Here is a 26,215-nt window from a genome sequence, read left to right on the forward strand (position 1 = left end):
CTGCTTTTCCAAGTTTTGTTTTAGATGGCAATAAAAAATAATGATGGTGTTTGTTCATGTACTCAGAATATCTAATCACTAGAGAAAGTCATTTCGGTTTTTATGATCCAGGACTGATGGCATTTTCAGCAGCAGCTACACTAAATCTTGAGAACAGTTCCAACAAAAGGAGAAGATACTTCCTCCATCTCCGGGTAGATATCTTGAATATAAGATCTCCACCTTGAGAGTCTCATCTTGATTATGTTGAGATAATGGTGCCTCAACTCAAAGAGATTCTGGTTTTCAGAATCATTTCAGAATCTCACAGACACATTTCTGGGAGAAATGTTTCCCCACGTCTGTCACAGATGTGCTCTGACTATTAGCCATGAATTCATTTCACGTGTATTTATATCGGTCCTCTACAGTAGAAATGACCTGTGACTTGAAGAAAGTAGGAATCTTTTCATCCCAAAGCCCCTTTCAGCTGGATTTTGAATAAACTCTGAAAGAATTTTGAAGTTCCCATTGTACCTGATTTTTATGTAAACCTGACCTATGAAAAAAACTGAATTAATAGTTACTTTGTAGATATAGTCTTTTATACAATAATTTATGCAGCTGACTAGTGAGCATTTGGCATATTTAAAAGACTACTTTTTTCCCTTAAAGCCAGAAGATAGAAAATTTTTCTGTATGTTGAGTGATTTATTTTTAAATTTTATAAATTAATTCATTTGATGAATTCAGCTACCAGAAATTCAGCTCTTTGGTTAGACCAGGACACCTCAACAATCAGTGCTATTCTCCTTCATAAGCAAGGACAGAATGTCAAAGCAAAGATCAGCAGGGGATGTTCTCTGGGCTTGATCTCTGTCTTCTTTTCTCTGGCGGCCACAGATTGTACTGAGTCAGTCATAAGTTCTCAGTAGCCTCTTGTGATCGACGGTGAGACAGGTCGATGGAGGCTGGGGTCACCAGCTGTCCCCATCATACAGAGCAAATTAACTTGCAGTATGGTACAGTGAAATGAACTTTATACTAGGAGTCTAGAGACCCAGGTTCTAGTCCCAGTTCTGCCACTAAGCTCTGTGACCTTGGGCAAGTCATAAACTCTTTGGGTCCATAAAAGGGAATCAGTTGAATGGTCTCTAGGGGAACTTCCTGCTCTAAAAGTACAAGTCTACCAGGTGAAACAATGTTTTTGATTCACCCTCTGTCCTATCTGGTAAAACCATACTGTTTGTACTGGGGAAGATAATTTTATATCTGATCTGAGGTCGTATAATTGGTCTCTAACCTCCACACGAGGCATTCTGAGAAAAAGGGGCAGGAATTGGTCACTCCCTTGGAGAGATGGGAAAAAAACATATGGGAGCAACCCCATCCAGCTTCAGAGATATTCCTGGCCCACATGATTCTCCGTGGGATCCAGTGTCAGGGGCAAGTCCTGCTTGTGGGGGGCATGGGGCTGGAAAATGGGTTGTGAATGACTGCTTTAAGATAATAGCCATACTTGCAAGTGTTATGTTGTTCTTCACACCTGTTGTAGCTTCTCATTGGAGTTCAAGTTCAAGAGCTTTTGCTGGTTGCTGTATTCTAGAAGTCATAACCTCTGGGCTCGTGTCTTTCACAGAAACAACAAAGTGATTGTTTGCTTTTCCACCCCTCTGGTTAACTCGGTTGTTTTTTGGATCCTTCAAATCATAAGAGAGCACTAGCTGTGTGTTTAATTTTCCCAGATAGGAGATTAACCAAAAATTAACCTAGCAGCAACAATAAAACCCACTGAGTCATTATGTAGTTTTTGCCTTTCATAGATCATAAACACCCCAACTGAGGATAATTTACTATCACTGGGAAATTTGAACCTATGAAATAATGAAATAATGTTTCCAAGCAAAATGTAAAACCCAGTTTTATAGGTAGACATCCTTCTATTTTCCTCTGTCTCTTCGGTGAGAAAATCGGGCCTGTCTCTCAAGCCGACCAATTCCCCATTCTCAAACTGGGGTATGTGAACACTCCAGGTCACATGTAGGTGTAGAACGGGGGTGTGGAAATAGGAGCCACAGGGTCATCTCTGAGCTCTCTCATGGAGCATCACACTAACTCAGGTATCTGCTGAGTATTTACCCAGTTGAAAACGTTTGCCACCTACACCCAGAAGCAAAGTTGTTCAAACCTCATGCTTCGTATTGGCCAGTCTCACACTTTTTCTTTTTCTTGAAAACCCAGGGAGGGGAACAATGTTAGGTGTAGTAGCTGATTGGAAAAATTATAGCTTGGTGGTACTAGGAAATGGAGTGTGATTAGCTGCTGTTTACTTGCAAGGAGATGACATTCAAACCATAACCATGGGGTCCTCTGGAGTGGAGATAGGCAAACAACCGGTCTCGATGCAACCCTTCTTTGTGAACAAAGAAGAATATTTGGGAAAGACGTATGCAGCCTACAAAATCTGAAGTATGGATTCTCTGGCCCCTTATGGAAATAGTTCTCCAACCCCTCTCTAGAGAGATTTCTCCCTAAGGCCTGAACAGCTAGGACTTCCAGAAATAAGGTAGTCATCTTGTGCGGCTTGTTCTAATTCTTATATGTGTACGTACGTACGTGTACACACACACACACACACACACACACACACACACACCCTTCGCATGCAAACATCGAAATTAAACTTCTTACTTCAGTTCCTCAGCCCGCCACATGGACCTGGCCCAGTGGATAACAATGAGGAAAACTGTGATGTTGGTTCATTCGGTATTCTTCATTAAAGTGCACATTTTTAAGTGGTAAAATATTTACATTTTCTTCTCATCTGGGGATATAGGTTAGTGATTAAAACAAAGTTTATGAGGTGTGAACTCAAATCCAGTAAAAATTCATAAGCAAATTAGGGAATATTGAATCTGAGGTCATGAAAGGTGGTGACAGATAGCATATCCGAGATACTGCCCTGAGGAGGAAAGAATTCAAACCAAGATGGAGCAGTTAATCACAAGATCACAAGACATACCAGAGGTTTTATTTTAAGTTTGGATTTTTATCACTGTGGTGATAGAAATGAGTATCAGCTTTGGTATCACTTGTGTTTGGGAACCCCAAGCACAGTAATGAAAGCTTCACTCTTGAAAGTTCCTTTAGAAGCCAGTCAGTGAATAGTGCTAGCAAAGAAAGATCTTTCTCAAAGCTACCTTTGAGATTAACTTTGGAAACCCTTGAAAGAGAAGCTCAAGCAATGGGAGAAATTTTGATCATGCTTCAAGTGAAGGTGTGATTGAATATGTCTTCATCTAAAAGAATTGGGCTTAACCAACAGAGACATGACATAGTATGGTCTTATGTGACGAGATTATCTTTCTTTGGAGTATATACCCAGGAGCAGAATATTTGGATTAAATGGTAGCTGTGTGTATAAGATTTTGAGAAACTCAAGTTGCCTTCTAAAGTGGTTTTACCATTTTCCATTCCCACCAGCAATGTACAGGGGTTATGACCTCTCTCTCTCTCTCCTTGTCAGCACTTGTTACTACTGTCTTTGGGGATTGGTTTGGTTGTCATCTAGTGAGTGTGAAGTGGCACCTTTTATTTGGATTTCCCTGATGACTCATAGTGTTAAATATCTTTTCAGATGCTTATTGGCCATTTGTATATATTCTTTGAAGAGATGTCGTTTCACATTCTTCACCTCTCTTTGATCTTGATATGACTGTCATGTTATATCAAGATATTTCAGAGGCATATCTTTGATCTTGAGAGGACTGTCATGTTGTAGGCAATTAATGTGTTTTCATTTATTGAACAGACTAAACAGAAGAATGGCTGCATCAGTATGTAAGATGTTATGGTCATAATGCCTGTTAGGGGGGATCTAAGTAATAATGTTTGTGAAAGCAGAGACTGTGCCTATTAGATGCCCCGTGCCTACAGGACTCTCCAACAGCCTGGCGTGGTATAGGTGTTCAGTCACTGCCTTTAGAGTGAATGAATGTTTGGTTGTAACATGTTTTTCTATAAAGACAAAGAACTGAAGAAATTATCAATAAGGTATGTGATGATTTTAATGAGCATAATATCAGCTGGAAGATATTTGCAAACCTGTAAACAGATGGTATTATTTCCATGACCTGTGAAACAAGGGCTTAGGGCCACTGTGCTCATTGGATACACCAACAGCTGCTCTCTGGTTCATTCATAACATTTGGCCTGTGGTTCATTCATCTCTTTTTTCCCCCTCAGTGTTTCTCTTTAACGATGATGTGAATACTCATTTTTTTTTTAATTTTTTTTTTTTAAGATTTTTATTTATTTATTTGACAGAGAGAAATCACAAGTAGGCAGAGAGGCAGGCAGAGAGAGAGGAGGAAGCAGGCTCCCTGCTGAGCAGAAAGCCCGATGTGGGGCTTGAACCCAGGACCTGGGATCATGACCTGAGCCGAAGGCAGCGGCTTAACCCACTGAGCCACCCAGGCGCCCCTTTTTTAATTTTTTAAGACTTTATTTACTTACTTGAGAGAGAGCACAAGCAAAGGGAGGGGCAGAGGGCAGGGAAAAGTAGACTCCCCACTGAGCAGGGAGCCTGATGCGGGGCTCGATCCCAGGACCCCAGGGTCATGACCTGAGCTGAAGGCAGATGCTTAACTGACTGAGCCACCGAGATGCCCCTATTTTTTTTTTAAAGATTTTATTTATTTATTTATTTGACAGAGATCATAAGTAGGCAGAGACGCAGGCAGAGCGAGAGGAGGAAACAGGATCCCTGCTGAGCAGAGAGCCCGATGCGGGGCTCAATCCCAGGACCCTGAGATCATGACCTGAGCCGAAGGCAGAGGCTTTAACCCACTGAACCACCCAGGGGTCCCTATTTTTCTTTTTTTTTTTTAAAGGGAAGCATATTATACAAATCCTGTATCAGCTTAGAAGAAAGTTGCTACCTGAATTGCTCTTCATCCTTCTAGGAAAAAAATATTAAAGCGTAGAAACATAGTAAAAACAACCCAAAACTAGATCACATGAATGGATTGACCATTCAGCTTGATAAAGAATGCTTCCAATGGTTTGTTTGGCAGATCTTTTTAAAGCTTAGAATCCTGTAAAAGTTTTTGCTGAAAATATAAGATCATTACAATGCAAACAAAATTTGAGAGCTGGATGAGGAGGTAATGAGTCTTATCTGTCTTTAGAGATTCTTAGCTATAGTGACTAAAGCTTTAGTGATTAAGAGGGATTCTGTGCTAAAAGCTTTAGTGATTTAAGAAAACTGACTTTTAAAATAATCATTACGCACTACCATTGTTTTACAGAATTCTTCCTTGTCAGATAAAATGGCCAGTGGTTCAGAAGGCTTTTCTTCACTAAGAGGCCCAAGAGACTAACCTCAGAGTAAGATAAAATTACGAAATATCTGCCAGCAGCATCCTAAAATATTGCTACATCACAAATTTGGGGCATCGCTCCTCAAGTTTAAAAAAAGTTGTTGCAAGTATTGTGGCATTTTAATAAAAAGGAATGTTGCCTGAATGCTGAACTTGTTTTTCAATGTCCTTCTTTTGAATTCATCCAGTTTTCCAAAATTGATAAATTTCGTGAAATAACATTTTGTCTGTAAGGCAGTGAGTTAAGTAGTATTTTTAAAAAATACTGTATTTACATAAAAATAATATGGCCTTTGGATAACTTTCTGTCACATTAGAATACCTCTACAATTAAAATACTATATACACTGACTATGGAAGAATGCAGAAGTTTTGTATTTAATATAAAATAGGAGACTGAGAAGATACTCTGTTTCAGGCTCACTTGTAGGCTTCTTACGTGTAATTTTCCTCCTATGCAGTTCAGACCTCTTTGGTGGAAGAGTCTGAAAAATTTCAGTATTTTTCATTTGTTTGTTGCATGAATTTTAAAACCCTTCTTCAGAATCCTTGTAGCAGGTTCTTGGCAGAAAAACAAGACCACAAAGTAGGCTGGAAATTTTAATAGAATTAACAGAGTGACTGTTGACAGAAAGAATGTTCAGAGGGAAGCTTAAGGGAGCCCAGGAGTCCAGGCAACCAGGGATCTACAACATCAGGAAGCCATTACCACCTCTAGGCCCGAAGGTGTTATTTGGTCCTGTGAGTGGAGCTGTGGAAAGAGGCCCATCCCAAACCCGTAATACGGTCATGGCAGGACACAGCCTCCCCCAGACCACAGCACCAAGGCAGGGAAGATCTGCCTCAAACTCCTCCTCCTGTACTGCCATGTCTTGCTAGTGCTTCCATTGGCCAACACCCTTCCAGAACTCAGAGGACACCAGAGCCTGGGTGACGAGGTCCTTACAAGTTAGACCTCAGTATCTGAGGTAGAAAAAAATGAGACCCTCTCCCGAGGGTGAGGCTGTGTCTTTGCAGAGCTTTGCTTGCAATTCCAGAAACCACCTCCATCTAGCTGAAGCCAAACAAAGACTGAACCCGAACGTCACAAGGCTGCAGGGTGTCATGGCAACTGTGTTTAAAAGGCAGTCAGGCTTCAAGGAACATGGGACCTGGAAGCCTGTAGAATCCAGAACCTGCTCCCTTTGTATGACTCTGCAACCTGAATATTGGTTGACTCTTCCCCGGGGAAACCAGGAATGTCTTTCTCTGCTGTGTGGTTTACCAGAAGGAAAGGGTGACATCAGCATGAGCCTAAAGGTTCCATTTCCAATTCTCCCTTCTCTTTGTTCCAATCCCAAGTCCCAGGAGAGCTCACTCTGGGGGGTTTTGAAGTGCCTGCTTCTGGTCCCTATGACCGAGGTAACTGGAATATAGGATAGAAGCATGGTTGTCAAGATCCCGCCCATGTGCATTCCATACAGGAGGCTGCTTAAACTTTGCTTTTGAGCCGGTACCAAAAATCCTGAAATAGTAATTTAAATGTAGGTGTATTTCTAATATGTATATAAATTTTAAGTATATATACACTTAATACACACACACAGATACATGCAAACACATACTCATCCTTTCAGAACAGCAGTGTTTAGGGATGTCTAGGATGGCTCAGTTGGTTAAGCATCTGCCTTCAGCTCAGGGTGCAATACCAGGGTCCTGGGATCAAGACCCATATCAGGCTCCTTGCTCAATAGGGAGCCTGCTTCTCCCTCTGCCTGCCACTCCCCCTGCTTGTGCTCTGTCTCTCTCTCTCTCTCTCTGACAAAAAAATAAATAAAATCTTAAAAAAAAAAAAGAATAGAAATGTTTAATAGAAGCCTAATCACAGAAGTATAATAGAAGCTAATGTTTGTTGTTATACAACCTCTGTATGAAGCACTGCATTTTCTTGTTATGGTGACATTACGAGACGAGTACTGTTAACACCATTTTGCATGTAAACAGTCCTATAGAAGTTTAGTGGATAATTCCTATTTCTTCTGTACTTTTAGGGAGACATGGTAGCTGAAAAATCCTGAATTACCTGGTCTTACAGCCTGGATACATTATTGGAATAGAGGAAATGGAATGCCCCTACATATCAGTTATGGTTCATGGGAATCTCCTGAATGTTTGTGTTGTGCCCCTTTAGATACATCAGGATTGGAGACAAAGAATGTGAATTTAACAAGAACTTTCGCCTTATCCTTCACACAAAACTGGCAAATCCTCACTATAAGCCGGAATTGCAGGCTCAAACAACGCTCCTCAATTTCACTGTCACAGAAGACGGTCTAGAAGCCCAGCTCCTGGCAGAGGTGGTCAGTATGGAAAGGCCAGATCTGGAGAAACTTAAGGTAAAAATTACAAAACCATCCATCAACACTTAACCTGGTATCTGCTTTGCCCGAGTTAGAGTGCTTAGCCCCAGGAGTGTAAGATAGGATACTTGCCCACCTGGGGTTTACACTCTAACTGAGAAAAATCAGGATGTATGTGAACAGTTAACACTTCAAGGACCCTTCTGTTAAAGCAGGTAGTTAGCAGCCTGCCCCCAGTAGGAGATGGGCTTGCTGTAGTTTGATGCAGGTGACAAGGACAAGCAAGGAGATGTAGGAGTCATGGGAAACAGAAGGAGAGAAGCAGGAACATGTCCCGATAGGTTCAGTGATGATAGTCCAAATCAGCCAGGGCAAAAGAACAAAAAAGAGGAGTAATGGAATAAAGCTGGAAAAATTGAGGGGCTCATAGCTGATGATGACTAGCACTTAAAGGAAAATGTATGGCTTTAAGTACAGTGATTAAGAAAAAAATAATAAAAATGAGCATTGAATTAAAAAACAAAAACAAACAAAACACGAAAAAAGCCCCCAAACAACAAATGAAGCCTGAAAATGTAGAAGGAAGTCAGTAGCCGAGGTGACTCATTGCAGCAGAGATTGTATGTCCTGCCAAACCAAAGATACTGGCCATCGCGCTTTTATGGCAAGTGTTCATCTCTCCAGGTATAAATCAGTGCTTCTCAGATGGTGTTCCTAGAACATCAGCATCAGCTGGGAACCTTAAATGAAGAATCTCAGGCCCCAGACCAGATCCTGCTGAATGTGACCTTCCGGGGCAGGCCCAGCAGTCTGTTTTAGCAGAGGCTCTGCAAGGGATTCTCAGTCATTTTCAGAGTCCATTGGAGGCAGCTTTCCATTGGATTAACTTCTGCACCAGTCACCAACCGGAGCAGAGGCAGCCCTGGGACAGAGGCTGAGAGTGAGTGGGCTCGGTTCCCTTGGGTCTCCTCGTGAGCGTGCTCCCATGCGGTGACATCACAACCTGCCAGTAATGAGTGATCCAAGGCCAGGGTTTAGAGGACAGGCTGCTTGGTGTATCACTGCCAAGTTGGACACGGAACATGTCCATATTTGAAACACCATATGACTGTATAAGAAAATCGTCTTGTCGTGGTCATTCATGTACACGTTTTTCTTTTTTGCAAAAGCTTTGACAGTTCAATTAATTTATTTGCTTTTATTTTTGACAGCGAAATTTTTCAAACATAGAAATGTAAAGAAAATAGTTCTAAGTTTCCATGTGATCATCATTTAGCTTCAGTCATGAGCAACATTTTGCCTCTCTCCCCCTTTTTTTTTTTTTTTAATCAGAAACAAGCTTTTAAAATAAATGTTAACTTACTCTGGAATAGTTTTAGATTTATTTACACAAAAGTTACAGGATACTACAGAGTTCCTCTACATCACTAGCCCAACTTCAGTTTCTCCTAATGTTATCCTTCCTTTTTGCAATACAAAAAAATAAAATGTATTTAAAATACTATTCTGCTTAAGTAAAACATGTCATTCATTGTCGTTCAGTAAGACATAGTAATCTTTCTCCCTGTTTTTTATAAGTTTGGGATATCATTCATATACCCTTTTTAATTGTATAATTCGGTGGTTTTTAGGTCATTCACAAAGTATCGATTTTACAACACTTTCAGCACCTCAGAAAGAAAATCCATGCTTACGGCTGTTATTCCCCTGCCCGCGTCCCCACTCACCTAGCTCCTAGCAATCATTAATCTCCTTTCTATCCCTATAGATTTGCCTGTTCTGGACATATCATGTAAATGGAATCTTAAAACAGCTGGCCTTTGTACCTGGCTTCTCTCACTTAGCCTAATATTTTTCAAGTGCATCCATATGATAGCATCTATCAATTCTTCCTTTTTTATAGCTGAATGATATTCTATTATAGATACTATAGACCATATTTTATGTATGCCCTCATCAGTTGATGGACATTCAGGTGGTTCCCACTTCTTGGCTGTGATATTCAATGCTTCTCACAACGTTCACTGTAAGTTGTGTGGACGTATATTTTTCATTTCTCCTCAATATGTACCTCGGAGCAGAACTTCTGTGTCATATAGTAAGTCTGTGTTTAATATTTGAGGAACAGCCAGACTGTTTTCAAAGCAACTGCACCATTTACATTTCTACCAGCTATGTAGAAAGGACGCAGTTTCTTCACATCCTGTCCTATCTTTGTCTCTCTTTTTGATAATAGTCGTAGTAGTGGGTGTGAAGTGGTATCGCACTGTGGTTTGGACTTTCTTTTCCCTATGGACTAATGAGGTTAAGCATCTTCTCATATATTTATTGGCCTTTTGTATGTCTTCTTTAGAGGAGCATCTGTTTCAAATCCTTTGCCCATTTTAAAAATTGGGTTATTTTTATACATTGGGTATTATATACATTGGGTATTATACTCTTACTGGGCATATAATATATAAATATTTTCTCCCGTTCTGATTGTCTTCACTTTCGTGATGGTGTCTTCTGAAGCACACAAGTTTTCAATGTTGATGAAATCCAGTTTACATCTTTTTTCTTTGTTGCTTGTGCTTTTAATGTTATATCTAAGAAACCATTGCCTCACACAAGTTTACTCCTATGTTTTCTTCTAGGAGTTTTAGAGTTTTAGCTCTTACATTCAGGTCTATGATCCACTTTGAGTTAGATTTTGTTTTTAGTGTGAGGTAGGGATCCAGCTCCATTCTTTTGCATGTGGGTACCCCGTTGTCCCGCACCATTTGTTGAAAAGACTGTCCTTTCTCCCTTGCCTTTGCTACTTGTCCAAGACGAATTGACCATATTTCTGTGGATCTATTGTCTAATGTGAAAACTATAACTTCCTTATTGTGGTAGCTTTATAGCAAGTCTTTCAGCTGGGTTTTGTCAGCCTTTCAACTTCTTCCGTACATTGACTGTTGGCTCTTCTGGATCTTAAGCCTTTCCATGTAAACTCTAAGATCAGATTGTCAATATTTGCAAAATAATGTGCTGGAATTTTGATTGATAGTATGTAGAATCACAGAAAGGAAGACACGATACCTTAACAATGTTGAGTTTTCCTGTCATGAATATGGATTCTCTCTACATTTTAAAATCTTTGGTTCCTTTTATCAGAAAATGGTAGAATTCTTCATATATATCTTCAGTATAATTTTCTTTGATTGTTACCTAAGCACTTCAGTTTTTTGGTGCTAATGTAAATGTGTTGTATTATAAACTTCAAATTTCATTTGTTCATTGTTAGTGTATAGAAAAGCAATTGTCTTTGTATATTAACCTTGTATCTTGTAGCTTTGTTATAATCTCATATTTGTTAGGAGTCCTTTTGTTGATTCTTTAGGAATTTCTACAAAGACAACCTTGTCATACGTGAACATAGATTGTTTAATTCAGCCTTCCCATTCTGTATACCTTTATTTTTCTTGTCTTTCTGCATTTGTTAAGACTTTCAGTACAATGTTGAATAGAAGAGGTGAAAGGAAATATTTGTATCGTGTTTCCAGTTTTGGGAAAAAAGCAAATAGCTTCTCACCATTAAGTGAGGTATTAGCTAGATGTTTCATTTTTAGATGTTCTCTATCAAGTTGAAGTTCTTCTATATTTCTAGTTTGCTGAGAATTTTTATCATAAATGAATGTTAGATTTTTCATACTTTTTTTCTTCATCTTTTATTTAATTATTTTTAAGATTTTACTTATTTATTTGACAGACAGAGATCACAAGTAGGCAGAGAGGCAGGCAGAGGTGGGGGGGGGAGCAGGCTCCCTGCTGAGCAAAGAGCCCAATGCGGGGCTCCATTCCTGGACCCTGGGATCATGACCTGAACTGAAGACAGAGGCTTTAACCCACTGAGCCACCCAGGCGCCCCTTCATCTATTTTATATCATATACTTTTTCTTCAGCCTTTTGATGAGATGAATTATGTTACTTCTCGATGTTGACTTGGACTTGCATACTTGGAATAAATCCTACTGAGTATGGTATATAATTCTTTTTACACATGTGTTTGATTTGGTTTGCGCATATTTTGTTGAGGATTTTCATATCTATGCTCATGAAAGATATTGTTATATCATTTTGGAGTTTTTCTGTAATGGCTTTATCTGGTTTTGATATTAGACTATAATGCTGCCCTCTTAAAACAGGTAAGGAAGTAATCCCTTTGCTTCTATTTTCTGGAAGAAATTGTAGAGAATTGATAACATTACTTCTTTACATCCTTGGCAAACTCATCAGCAAAATCACCTGGACCCAGATGCTTTCTATTTTGGAAGATTATTGTCAATTCAGTTTTTTAATTAGATGTAGGCCTCTTCAGATTATATGGTTTCCATTGTAAGAGTTTTTGGTAGATGTGTCTTTCAAGGAATTGGCCTACTGCATCTACATTATCAAATTTATGGGCATACCATTGTTCATTATAGTCTTTTATTGTCTTTTAACCTATCAAATCAATAGTGATAGTCCTTCCTTAATTACTAACATTATAATCTGTGCTTTCTCCTTTTTTTTTCTTGATTGGCCAGGCTACAGGGTTATAAATTTTATTGATTTGTATATAGAAACAATGTTAGGTTGATGATATTTTTTCCCATTGGTTTCCTGTTTTATATTTTATTGATTTCTCCTCTAATTTTTATTGTTTATTTTCATTTCCTTGCTCTTTGTTTATATTGCTCTTCTTTCCATAGTCTCTTAGGGTAAAAGCTTAGGTAATTAATTTTAGAATCTTCCTCCATTTCTAATAAATGTGTTCTATGCTATAAATTTTCCTCCAAGCACTGCTTTTGCTACATCTCACACATTTCATTAAGTTGTGTTTTTATTTTTATTTCAATATATTTTTCATTTCTCTTGAAATTTCTTTTTTTCATCTGTCTGTTACATAGAAGTATAGTGTTTGATCTCCAAATATTTTGGGATTTTTTTCAGCTGTCTTTGTATTTCTGGGTTTTTTTTAACTCTTTCAGATGTGTTTTCTGGCCCAGAGTTTGGTTTATCTTTTGAATGACCTATATGAGCTTGAAAAAATTGCATACTCTCCTATTTGTTGAGAAAGTATCCCATAAATGTTAATTACATCCTGTGATTTTTCCTATTTGGTTTAATTATACTGTTACTGAATCTCTGCCCACTAGATATATTAGCTAGAGTTTTGAATGCTCCAGCATGTGGCTTTGTCTATGTCTTGAAGTTTTATCAGTTTGTCTCATATATTTTGACCCTCTTCTGTCAGAGACATGCTCAATACGGATTCTTATGTTTTCTTAGAGAATTGGCCTCTTTATCATTATGTAATTTCCCTTTTAGCTTTTGTTACTTTTCCTTGTTTTTGTGTCTGCTTTACCTGAAATTAATATAGTTGCTTCAGCTTTCTTTTGTCTAGTGTTACATGGTATATCTTTCTCCATTCCTTTGCCTTTGAGCAAAGCAGATTTTTTGTAGACAACGGACAGTTGGGTCTTGTTTTGCTTTTGTTTTTTTGTTTTTGTTGTTTGTTTTTGTATCCACAGTGTCCGTGTCTGTCTTTTAATTGATATATTTAGAAAATTCACAAAGTGATTATTATTGACACAGTTGAATTAAAATCTACCATATTTGTCACTGTTTTTTTTATTTACTGCACTCTTCCTTATCCTCTTTTTTCTTTTCTTTCTTTCTGCCTTCTCTGATTTTAAATGAGCATTTTATAGGATTCTATTGCCTGTCCTATCTCAGCATGTAAGTTATACTTCTTTTTAAAAACATATAGCTCTTTCTTGGGGCACCTGGGTGACTCAGTGGGTTGAGCCTCTGCCTTCAGGTCAGGTCATGATCTCAGGGTCCTGGGATTTATCCCCGCGTTGGACTATCTGCTCAGCAGGGACCTTGCTTCCCCTCCCTCCCTCCCTCTCTGCCTGCTTCTCTGCCTGCTTGTGATCTCTCTCTCTGTCAAATAAATAAATAAAATCTTAAAAAATAAATTAAAAAAATAAAAGCATATAGTCTTTTCTTTAGCATTTAGTATATACATTTACAAGTAACCTAAGTCCACTTTCAAGTCACATTGTTATACTTCCTACTGGGACATGTGGGTTATCTTTTAAAAGCTTTCCCGTTTCCTCCCTCCAGTCTCTTATAACATTGTTGTCATTCATTTCATTTATCATAAGTTATAATCACCAAATACATTGTTGTCTGTATTATTTTGAACAGTTCTGTCCAGAATAAGAAAAAAAAAAAATCTAATTAAAATTTCCTACAGGGGATGCCTGGGTGGCTCAGTCGGTTAAGCGGCTGCCTTCAACTCAGGTCATGATCCCGAGTCCTGGGATTGAGTCCCACATTGAGCTCCCAGCTCCGCGGGAAGTCTGCTTCTCCCTCTGACCTTCTCCCCTCTCATGCTCTCTCTCACTCTCTCTCTCAAATAAATAAATAAAATCTTTAAAAAGAAAATAAGAAAAAAAATTTTTACCTCCATTTATTCTTTCTCTGACATTCTTCCTTTCTTTATGGAGTTCTGAGTTCTGACCTATAACATTTTTTTCTCTATGACAAAAAAATTTTAATACTTCTTGTAAGACATGTCTCTTCGTGACAGGTTCTTTCAGTTTTTGTGTGTCTGAAAGGTTTTTATTTTTCCTCCATTTTTGAGGAGTGATTTGGCAAGGTAGGAATTTCTAGACTGATGGTTTGTTTCTTCAGTATTTTAAATATTTACTCTTTTTACTTGCATGGTTTCTCAAAAGTTCTGGGAAATTCTTGTCCTCTTTCTTCTGTGGGTGAGGTGGGTTGGTTTGTTTGTTTTCCTTGTAGCTTTTTCTAAAATTTTTTCTTTGTTTGATTATGGTCTGATATATTTGTTTGTTTCTTACTCTGCTTAGTATGCTGTGAACTCCCTGGATCTGTGGTTTGGTGAATGTCATTAATTTTGGAAAATTCTTTGCCATTATTACCTCCAATATTTCTTCTCCTTTTTCTCCTTCAGGATTTCCCATGATGTGCGTGTTAAACTTTTTGTAATTTTCCTACATTTACTGAATATTCTTTTCCCTTTTTTTCCCATTCCTTTTCTCTTTCCTTTTCACTTTGAAAAGTTTCTGTTGACTTACCTTTGAGTTGGCTGATGATTCCCTTGATGTGTCCAGCCTACTGAGGAGTCCATCAAAGACATCCTTCTTTCTGTCATAGAGTTTATTTCTAGCATTTCCTTTCTTAGAGTTTCTCTCTCTCTACTTGAGGTGTCCATATAACCTTGCATGTTTTCCACTTTACCCATTAGAGCCCCTTAGCACATTAAGCTTAGTTATTTTTATTTATTTGTCAGAGAGAGAGAAAGAGAGCACAAGCAGGCAGAGTGGCAGGCAGAGGCAGAGAGAGAAGCAGGCTCCCTGCTGAGCAAGGAGCCTGATGCGGGACTCGATCCCAGGACCCTGGGATCATAATCCGAAAGCATTGGCTTAACCAACTGAGCCACCCAGGCGTCCCAAGCTTAGTTATTTTTAATTCCCAGTTTGATAATTTCAAAATCTCTGCCATTTCTGACTCTTGTTCTGGGGTTTGCTTTATCTCTTCAGACTATGTTGCCTTTTAGTGTGCCTTGTACTTTTTTGTTAAAAGCTAGATATGATATATTAGATAATTTGAAGTGAGTTAAGTAGAGCTTTAGTGTTAGGTTTTATATTTATGTGGTTAGGAGTTAGGCTGCATGTCACATTTGCTGGAACTGTCAGTGTTATAGGCTTTACTTTCCCCTCAGATCCCTGTTATTGTCTTGCTGTGTCCTTGGACGATTCTAGAAGCTCCTTCTTAAATGGAGTCAGTACCTCACACTCTCTTGTAATCCAGTGTTGTCATACTGGAGTCTCTTGATGTGATATGATGGTAAGGTATTTTGGATGGGAAGTATTCTATAATCCCATCATTAAATCCAAGGGTTTTCTAATAGGCCTGAGTCACTGGAGTTTGAACTTCAGACGAGTTTATCATTTATTTTTATATTCTCTATGCAAGAAAGGACATCCAGGGGAAACAGAGTTGTCCAATCATCCTCCTGCCTAAGGTCAGATAAGGCTCTGACAATAAAATTTCCCTTGAGGGCAGGCATCTGTTAAGAGAACAGAAAGCTCCTGCATGTTTTAAATAGTTGCTTTCCTCCGGACATATTTCAAAATGGTTGTTTTTCCCCCTTCCACTGCCCAAAGCAGGAATAGATTTTTCTTTTTTCCCCCTGATCTTCACTGTAAGAACCTGGTAAAGTCTCCTAGAGGCAAATTCACAAAAGTATGAAGGGCTTCCCAAGACCACACCCACCCCCCCCCCCCCAAGGTTTTGAACCCTCAAGCTCTGCCTTCAACAATTAGCCAATGACTATTGTGAATTGGCCAGCAGCTGTGGTGGTCTGTATTCACCCACTTCTCTGCTTTTGAGAGTAGCCGTTGGCCCTGTGACCTCAGTTCTTTGACGGATGTAAAAAGACTTGAGGATTCGTTTTCTTCCTGTTGTGAGGTTGGAAATGACTTCCATCTCTTTAGCTAGGAAGCAGATCCAGAAGTTTCTTCCTGTAGAGTAGATTGTTCTTGTAGGTTCCTGAGGTTAAATGATTAGGACAAATATGCATTCTCTGGACCCTGGGGTGCAAGCAATTCTTACCACAGTTTCCGACTTGCTTTAAAGTAACTTTTTAAAGAGGATTCGTATGTTTTTAATTGTAAGTGCAATTTACTATATATGATTCTGTGAAATTGGTGATTAAAGGATCCGCTTTCAAACCTGAATTGAACCACAATGTCTCACGCCTTTTCCTGGTTTGTGTTAGTTGGTTTTGACGAAGCACCAAAATGACTTTAAGATCGAGCTGAAGTACCTGGAGGACGACCTCCTTCTGCGCCTTTCTGCAGCAGAGGGGAGCTTTCTGGATGACACCGAGCTGGTGGAGAGACTAGAGATGACGAAAGCAACCGCCGCAGAGATAGAGAGCAAGGTAAGAAGACGCGAAGGGCCCCCAGAGGGTCACAGTGCTCCTTTTGGATCAAGTGGTTGGCGTAAAAATGTGATCCAACCTTACAACTTCTCTAAGAGCACTGACTTGTAGATTTCGGTTCACTTAATAAACCGCCCTTAAAAATGTGCGGGGCTCTGTGTGGAGAAGGAGGTGGTTGGACTTGTGCTTATCCTAATTCAGCATAGATCCAGTCACTCACAGGAGACTCTGTCAGGCTATTATTTTTCCTGAGTGGCCAAATCGGAAGAAAATTGAAGCCTGCTGGCATATGTGGTCTAAAATCGAAAAAGGCTCAGCGTCCAGCTCTGGCAGACTGACACCCTACAGTCCCACCACAGGCTTCCCAGTCTGTTGTGCCTTTCAGGGAAATATTTAGAGCTGATGTTTTGTTTGCAGGCCTTCAGTGGTGGGAGACGGAGCAAGGGACGGTGTCCTGCTGTATTCAGATGCATTATTCACCCTGGGAAACAATGACATTTTCTGAATGCCAGTAAAAACTTTCATTGAGTAGATTTCCTGCTGAACGTCCAGCCTGTGTCTCAATCTGCCTTGCACATGATGTGCACTTTGGACTCATACAACTGGCCACGAACTTTAAAATTCTATTGTTTCAGAAGGAGAGGAACCTCATTTCCTTTCTGGAATATCCTCATTACTAAGTAATCTATTAATTACCCAGTTGAGGCTGTGTCACCACATATCCTATATGTTTGCCTTAATTTTAGCTAAGAAAGGGAATCCCAAATTAGTCTCTCCTTTTAAGTAAGTGAATTCTAGGTAGCTCCTAAGATGGTAAAGATTGGGGCAATTAAGTAAATTAGGTCGTAGCTTTGACATTAGCTTCTAATTGTCTCTTTAAATGTCTCTTCCTATCTTCTTAGTATATTGCTATGTAGGGATACCCCCCCTGCCCCACTCTACATTTTATTTCCATTTATACACAAGTATGAGGAATCAACTTTGTTTAAAAAAAAAAAAAAAAGACTAAAAAAGCTGTAGGACCAGCAGTAGTCCTAGATTTTTTAAAAAAAAAAGATATTTGAGCCTTGAGTAAAAATGAGTATGTTGGTTGTAGGTGGTGGTGCTGTTATTGTTGTTTTAATTATCTCTCTGACTATGCCCAGGGGCTAATACATAAAGATAAACTAAATGGAAAAATATGAGCATATGGATCATCTGGTACAAAGTCAGACAGTCATGAGAGTCTTCATATAAAGGCTTTTTAGTAAGCCTGGCTATTGGATATATTATTGACCTTGACTGCTTTTGTATACCTTGTTGACTAATAAAGTTATGGGCATTGAATTGACCCAGCAGACTTTTAAGAGCTATCCCTGAGAGGTGATAGAGCTGGGTTATTAAACCTGAAAAAGAGAGAGGAGGCAGGGGAAGGTGACACTACTCAGAACAAATTCTATAAAACCAAAACCAATCAGGTTTGTTTAATCTGTAACCATAAAACAACTAACATTATGTCCATTCTCACTGAAAACTCAGTTTATGAAAAAAAAGTCATTGAAAATATGAATCTAATAATTTTAGAAAAATTGAAGCACATAGATGCCACACATGTTATCTATTTTAATGCAAATACTTTTTCATTTCAGATACATCCCTTCCATCAGTTGGATAGGTATGAAGAACATGAAGAGTAAGTTACTAGTTACTTACATTGTTTGATCTCACCATAGGTGACTGAAGCTAAAGAAAATGAAAGAAAAATCAATGAGGCCCGAGAATGTTACAGACCAGTGGCGGCCAGAGCATCTCTTCTTTATTTTGTTATTAATGACCTCAGAAAAATTAACCCCATCTATCAATTCTCTTTGAAGGTAATGCTGAATAGGCTAAGAAAAATTTTTAATTTCGTGCATTCAACTTGTTTCTGAAGTTTAGAATTTATTTATTTTTTTTTTTAAAGATTCTATTTATTTATTTGACAGAGATCACAAGTAGGCAGAGGCAGAGAGAGAGAGGAGGAAGCAGGCTCCCCACCGAGCAGAGACCCCGACGCGGGGCTCGATCCCAGGACCCCGGGATCATGACCTGAGCCGAAGGCAGAGGCCTTAACCCACTGAGCCACCCAGGCGCCCCTAGAATTTATTTTTAAGCAATCTCAGTATATCAGGACTCAGTAAGGAGTCCTGAGGATCTAGTAAGGAAAAAAAAAAAAAAACTCATTTTCTCAGGAACTTTTATTTAAGGTTTTCATTAAGGCTTTAAGATAATTAAATTATGTGGCATCATAATACATTTGTTTTTGTTCTTAAACTGAGTCTTGAGTTTATTATATATAAGGGAATTTTCCTTGTGATTCCTTTACTCTGTGAAAATGTAGGTGTCTTATTAAAGATTTCTCATGTTATTTTGGTAGAGCAGGAGAAAGACTGAGAACAACTATTCATTAAGTCACTCTATTCCATACCAGGCATTTTCATACTTTGCTTCATTCTTATACCTGAAACATCTCAATATATTATTATATCCCTATTTAAAAAGAAAAGAAAAGAAAAGAAAGAAAGCTAACATTTTCACATTTTAAAGCAATTGCCCAAGAATTCACATTATAATGCTAAAGGCAGGATTTGAACTCGCGGTTGTGATCCCAAAGGCCATACTTTTTACTTTGCCACATTGTGCCTCTAGGCAGTATTTATTCATTCTGTCACTCAGTTTTTAAACAAATTGCTGTTGACATCAATCATCATGCCAGATGTTGTGCTGAGTATCCAACTTAAAAAAAAAAGGTATGAGTGGAGATACATAGGTGTGTGTGTATTTCTGTGTGTGTATGTGTAAAAGTGATAAGTACAATGAGAGAGAATAATAAGTGTGGGAAGGATTCTTTCGCTCTTAGCTCAGGGAATGCCTCTCAGAGGAAGTAACATAGTTGATTTCTATAGAGTTTAGCCACCTCTGGAGTGTTTGGAGAAAACAAGGACGTGTGAGGGCATGAAAGAGTTTGGGATTCAGGTGGCGAATGAATCTGTGTGGCTGGAGGGTAATTAATGAGTGAGGGAAAAGAAGACAAGACAGGAGTCTAGAGAGGTGCGGAAATGGAGATCATGGGAGACTTCATTGCCAGATGGGGGATTATGGGTTATAGTTTGTCTACAAAAAGTCGCCATTGAACAGTTTGAAGCAGATGACAGATGACGAAAGACTAAAAAAAAAACTTGACCTATGGTTTGAAGCTAAAGTAATCAGCCCTTGGAAACGGATTGGGTATGGACAATAACGAAAAGCGTCAGGAGTAACTAGCAGGTTCCTAGTAGTTTGGAGATAGTGTGCAGAAGTTCTGAAAAGCACAGAGTGGTTGGATTTTGGAACAACCACAGTGTATAAAGAGTAATAAAATTAAATCAGTAATATCAACCCAGTATTATCCAAATACGAAAACCAGACTAAGACATCGCAAGGGAAAAAACCACAAAGCAGACCTCTTCATGAACACTGTTGCCAGTCTACTCAAGGAAAGACTGGCAAATTGATCCAGCTACATATAAAAAAAAAAAAAAACAAAACAGTATATTATATCCAAGTGGAATTTATGCCAGGAATGCAAGCTGGTTAAATATTTTAAAAAAATAACACAAGTCTTCATATGAATAAAACAAAAGAGAAAAGCCACATGTTCAGTTCATTGGATGCAGACAAAGAATCTGACAAATTTCAACACCTGGTCAAAAAAAGAAAAAGAAAACCTGAGCCAACTAATAATAAATGGTAACTTCTCAAAATGAAAATGGCCATCTACAAAAATCTATAGCTAATATTACACTTAATGTTGGAAAATTGAATCCTTTCCCCTAAGATCAGGAACAATGTCTTCTCACAACACTTCTATTCACAACCTCCCTGTAGGTTATTGCCAGTGCAATAATAAAACAAAAGCAGACATTTAAAAAAAAAAAAAGAAGAAAAGGTGTCTCTTTTTCCCCCCCACAAATCACCTAATCATGTATGTAGAAAATCTACCAAAAAATCTACCAATCTACCAATTAAGAAATCTACCAAAAAAACCTACTAGGACTAAGAAGTGAGTTTTTAGCAAGATGGCAGAATATAAAATCAATATACAAAGTCAATTGTTTTTATATATGAAGTACAAACAATTGGAAAATAAAATTAATAACTCAGTACTATTTATAATAGCTTCCAAAATCACAAAACTCTTAGGGATAATTTTAACAAAACAAGACCCATGTGCTATAAGCTACAAAACATGGTTGAGATAGACCATGGAGGAGGTATACTGTGTTTATGGATTAGAACATTCAGTATTACGATGATGCCAGTTCTTTCCAAATTGATCTGTAGGTTCGATATCTCAGTCAAATCTCTAAAGGCTTTTTTAATAGAAATCGGCAAGGTAATTCTAAAATTTGTGTAGAAATTCAAAGCGTTTAAAATGATGGAACAATTTTGAAGAAGAACAAGAAATTTAGGGAATTTACAGTACATGATTTTAGGACTTATTATAGACCTATACTAATTGGCCTAAAGAAAAATATGTAGATAACATAGAATCCAGAGATAGTCCCACAGATGTTTGATCAGTCGATTTTTGGCAGTGATACCAAGTCAGTGAAGAAGGGATAGTTTTTACAACAAATGGTGCTGAGAAAACAGGATATCCACAAAGAATAAAATGAACCTGAACCATTACATCACACTTTATACAAAATTAGCTCAAAATAATTAAGGAAAACTATATAATTTCTAGGAAAAAATGAGAGAGAATCTTTAGGTTAGACAAAGATTTCTTAGCATACAAGAGAAAGAAAATAATCTTTTTTTAAAATATTTTATTTATTTATTTGACAGAGATCACAAACAGGCAGAGAGGCAGGCAGAGAGAAAGGAAGGGAAGCAGGCTCCCCGCTGAGCAGAGAGCCTGATGTGGGGCTTGATCCCAGGACCCTGGGATCATGACCTAAGCCGAAGGCAGAGGTTTTAACCCACTGAGCCACTCAGGCGCCCCATAAGTGAAATCTTATCAAACTAAAAATATATGGTCTTCAAAAGACATTAAGAAAATGAAAAGGCAAGCCACATACTATAAAAATCTTCCAATACATGTATCTAATAATGAACTTAAACCAAAATATGTAAAGAACTCGTACAACTCAATAAGACAACTCAATGAAAGATTTGAACAAACATGTCCTATTACGGTAAGTTATGGGTACTGCCCCTGAGCACATATTTAAATGCTCAATATTCCTCAGAAAAATATGAGGAAAAAGGAAAAGCAGAATGAAGTATTATTGTACACCAAAAAGAATAGCCGCATTTGTACAAGCCCGGCGGTAACGAGTATCAGCACAGTTGCCGGACTGCAACTCCTTCATGTTGCTGATGAAAAGGCAAAGTGGTAAAACCATTTGTGGAAAACAGTTTGGCAGTTTTGTGTACAGTTCAACATAAACTTACAAAGTGATTCCACATTTCTACTGTGTGTCTGGGGGCAGCTAGACATCAGTCTTACCAGTCACTTTGAATTTCCCAGGCTTTCAACATGCTGTTCCTCAGGGCAATCGAACAGGCTGACAAGGTGGAGGACGTGCAGGGGCGAGTCTCGATCCTAATGGAAAACGTCACGCACGCTGTCTTCCTCTATACCAGCCAGGCGCTGTTTGAGAGGGACAAACTCACCTTCCTATCCCAGATGGCTTTTCAGGTAAGGAATTCAGTCACTTGAAAGCATCCTCAGAGCCACACAGTCCCCTACCTGTTTATTACATGCTCTACTTCCACTAAAGGAAGACATGACACCTTTCTTGGAAGCCCTTGGTGGCATGAAGTAAGTTTGAATTTCCCAGGGTAAACTTGGACATGTCCCAGCTTTTGAGTAGGTTCCAAGGTGTTGGTTTTGGGGAGGAGTACGCACTTTAAGTGACCCACATTAGCTGTCACCCTGAAAAACAGATCAATGAGACCTCCCCCTCGCTTCTCAGGTCCTGTGCAGAGCCTGCCAGGTACTACCAGGGAGATGGCTTGAGATCAGAATTATGAGTCTAGATCCTAGTCCTAGGAGTCTCTCTGTCCCTTTAGAAACCAATGAATGCGTAAAAGAGCTCCAGGTTTCACACTGCCACCTTTAGTGAGATCTACTATCCTTTTATTCCTTTTCCTTTTCTTGATATGGACTTCAGCAGAAGATGTGATGTATGTATTTGAGAGAGAGCAAGCTGGGGGAGGGGCAGAGGGAGAGAGAGTCTTAAGCAGACCCCCACTGAGCAGGGAGCCTGACGCAGGGCTCCATCTCACTGCCCTGAGATCATCCCCCAAGTCAAAATCAAGAGACAGATGCTTAACTGACTGAGCCCTCCAGGTGCCCCAGCAAAGATTGCTTTTAAATAAAGATGCCCATGATAGGAAGAAAACATTGAAGACTGAAGCCTAAGTAGAATAAGCATGTGTCCTTTCATTAGTGCTATTGCTGTCTAACTTTTTCTTATCAGCCTACATCTTGACAGAAGGTCAGTGCCTCATCTGTGCTGTGCCCTCCAAAGTGCCTTGCCCAAAGAAGGCATTTTTTTTAAAGATTTTATTTATTTATTTGACAGACAGAGATCACAAGTAGGCAGAGAGGCAGGCAGAGAGAGAGAGATGAGGAAGCAGGCTCCCTGCAGAGCAGACAGCCTGATGTGGGGCTCGATCCCAAGACCCTGGGACCATGACATGAGCCGAAGACAGAGGCTTTAACCCACTGAGCCACCCAGGCGCCCCCAAAGAAGGCATTTTATAAGCCCCTGCTATTAGCAGGGACAGACTATTACATTCAGTATTTTCCGTGCTTGTAGATTTCGTTGGGTTATTTAAGAATATAGGTATAGGTGCTTCATAATGTAAGTGAGACCTAGGAGCAAGGCACTACAAAACGAAATTTTTGTTCTTACACATATTATTCATTAACGGTAAAAAGCCAGGATTGAGAATAAATGACATGTATGCACATTGTCTATTTAAAACTATCTCCCTGGGCCACGTGGGTGACGCAGTTCATTAGGCATCCAACTCTAGATTTTGGCTCCCGTCATCAACTCAGGGTGGTGAGATCGAGCCCCAAACAGGACTCTGTGCTCAGCAGAGAATCTGCTTGAGTTTCTTTCTCTTTCTCTCTCTCTCTCTCTCACTCACTTTCCCCTTCCCTCTGCTCTCCCTCCCCAACCACTCCCCCCACCACTCACACTCTCTGTCTAAAAAAATTTAAAAATTCCTCCTTGGAAGCCAGAAATAAATTAGAGCTTATCGCAAATCCTGGCGATTTTTGTAAATCAAAACTTCGTGTGTGTATATACATATGGCAATTATTTGTTGAAATAAATCGAATTATGAAAAAAGCAATTAATAAAGTATTCTTTTTTAATAAAATATTTTTAATGTGTTACTACTCATAATGCATTTTGAAGATACCTAAGAGTTTTGTTTTGTTTTTAAAGATTTTATTTAAGGGCGCCTGGGTGGCTCAGTGGGTTAAGCCGCTGCCTTCAGCTCAGGTCATGATCTCAGGTCCCTGGGATCGAGTCCCGCATCGGGCTCTCTGCTCAGCAGGGAGCCTGCTTCCCTCTCTCTCTCTCTCTCCTCTGCCTGCCTCTCCATCTACTTATGATCTCTCTCTGTCAAATAAATAAATAAAATCTTAAAAAAAAATAAAAATAAATAAAGATTTTATTTATTTATTTGAGAGAGAGAGAACAGGAGTGGAGAAAAGTCAGCAGGAGAAGCAGACTCCCTGCGGAGCAGGGAGCCCAAAGTGGGACTCAATCCTGGGACTCCAGGATCACAACCTGAGCTGAAGACAGTCGCTTAACCAACTGAGCCACCCAGGAGCCCAATACCTAAGAGTTTTAAAATAGCATAAAGCTCAAACACTTTGCCTGTTTAACTTTATATGGTATTATAATTTTTATGTGAAAGTTAAGAATATTTCATCCCCCTTTTCCACCCCCCAAAATGTTCTACGCACTTAACAGGTTTTTAATGCAGTTTTCTAAAGTTTATTTCAGTTTACACTGTTTGTTTAGTTGTATCTATAAAACAATAATCTCTTATTTTTCTTAATCTCACATTTAAGAAAAATTTTTCAGGATGCCTGGGTGACTAAGTCAGCTAAGTGTCTACCTCTTTTCTTTTTTATTTTTTTATTTTTTCAGTGTTCCAAGAGTCATTGTTTATGTACCACACCCAGTGCTCCATGCAATACGTGCCCTCCTTAATACCCACCACCAGGCTCACCCATCCCCCCACCCCCCTCCCTTCCGACACCCTCAGTTTGTTTCTCAGAGTCCACAGTCTCTCAAGCATCCACCTCTTGATTTCAGCTCAGCTCATGATCTCAGGGTTGTTAGATCAAGCCCAAGCTCCTCATCAGGCTTTAAACTGGGAGATTCTCTCTCTTCCTCTCCCTCTGCCCCTCCCCCACCTCTCTTTAAAAAAAATCTTTCTTGGGGCGCCTGGATGGCTCAGTGGGTTAAAGCCTCTGCCTTCAGCTCAGGTCATGATCCCAGGGTCCTGGGATGGAGCCCCACATCGGGTTCTCTGCTCCGCAGGGAGCCTGCTTCCTCCACCCCCTCTCTCTGCCTGCCTCTCTGCCTACTTGTGATCTCTCTCTCTCTGTCAAATAAATAAAATCTTAAAAAAAAAATCTTTCTTATATCTCATAGTTTATTTGGTGTAACTTCTGTATTAGGACTAAATTATAATACTGGTTCTACCTTTTGTTTAGTAATTTGACCCATTACTAAGGCTTTCTCAATTTATGCAACCAGTTTTAAGACAAGTTTGATCTAAGAGCAAAAGACTAAATATGAATGTATATTTCAAATAATTTGCTAATAGTCATGTGTTAAAATTGGGGAAAAAATAGTCTTCATAATTATTTATTACTAGATTTTCAGGCAGGGTTTTGAGATCATGAGCATAACCTGAGATTTATTATTTCAGCTTTAGAACAGCTCGTTATCAATAAGAAGTTCGGTAGACTTGGTTCTACCTTTTCAGTCCTGTCTTGAAATGGTGACTACCTCTTATGTCCTGATTTTGATATAAACTAAATGACCCTTTTCAATTTCATGTACCCTCAAGATTTTGTTGCGAAAGAAAGAGATAGACCCTCTTGAATTGGATTTCTTGCTTCGGTTCACAGTTGAGCACACTTACCTGAGTCCTGTTGACTTCCTAACTACTCAGTCATGGAGTGCTCTCAAGGTATGTGAGGAAGGTGGCTTTTCACTTCCTAAAACTTATTTCAAGTATCAGTTCTGCCAAATGTAGAAATGTTTTAAAAATATAAATAATGTATTATATCCCATTTCATTTGTAGAAATACGCTACGTAATTTCAAATTGTCTTTTTATTACTAAAGTATACACTGATTAATTTCTTATTTGAAAGTAAAGAAACTTTGACCTACTTATGGGTGGAAAAGTTAATAAATATGTATATTCTGCAGGACCTTTGGTAAAAGTCAAGAAACATTTTTGTCAATTTACCTAAATCAG

General features: G+C 38.9%; 1 protein-coding gene across 1 annotated transcript in view; it reads left to right on the top strand.

Moving 5' to 3' along the window:
* DNAH11 (dynein axonemal heavy chain 11) overlaps positions 1–26,215 on the top strand; it is a 328,215-nt gene that overhangs the window by 268,775 nt on the left and 33,225 nt on the right. Inside the window, exons 66-70 of the mRNA XM_047694987.1 lie at positions 7,531–7,735; positions 16,521–16,685; positions 18,398–18,538; positions 22,219–22,389; positions 25,800–25,922. Of these exons, the coding sequence (XP_047550943.1) occupies positions 7,531–7,735; positions 16,521–16,685; positions 18,398–18,538; positions 22,219–22,389; positions 25,800–25,922 (805 nt within the window). The remainder of the gene's footprint in view (positions 1–7,530; positions 7,736–16,520; positions 16,686–18,397; positions 18,539–22,218; positions 22,390–25,799; positions 25,923–26,215) is intronic.

This window comes from Lutra lutra, chromosome 11 (genome assembly GCF_902655055.1).
Source record: "Lutra lutra chromosome 11, mLutLut1.2, whole genome shotgun sequence".
Classification (NCBI taxonomy): domain Eukaryota; kingdom Metazoa; phylum Chordata; class Mammalia; order Carnivora; family Mustelidae; genus Lutra; species Lutra lutra.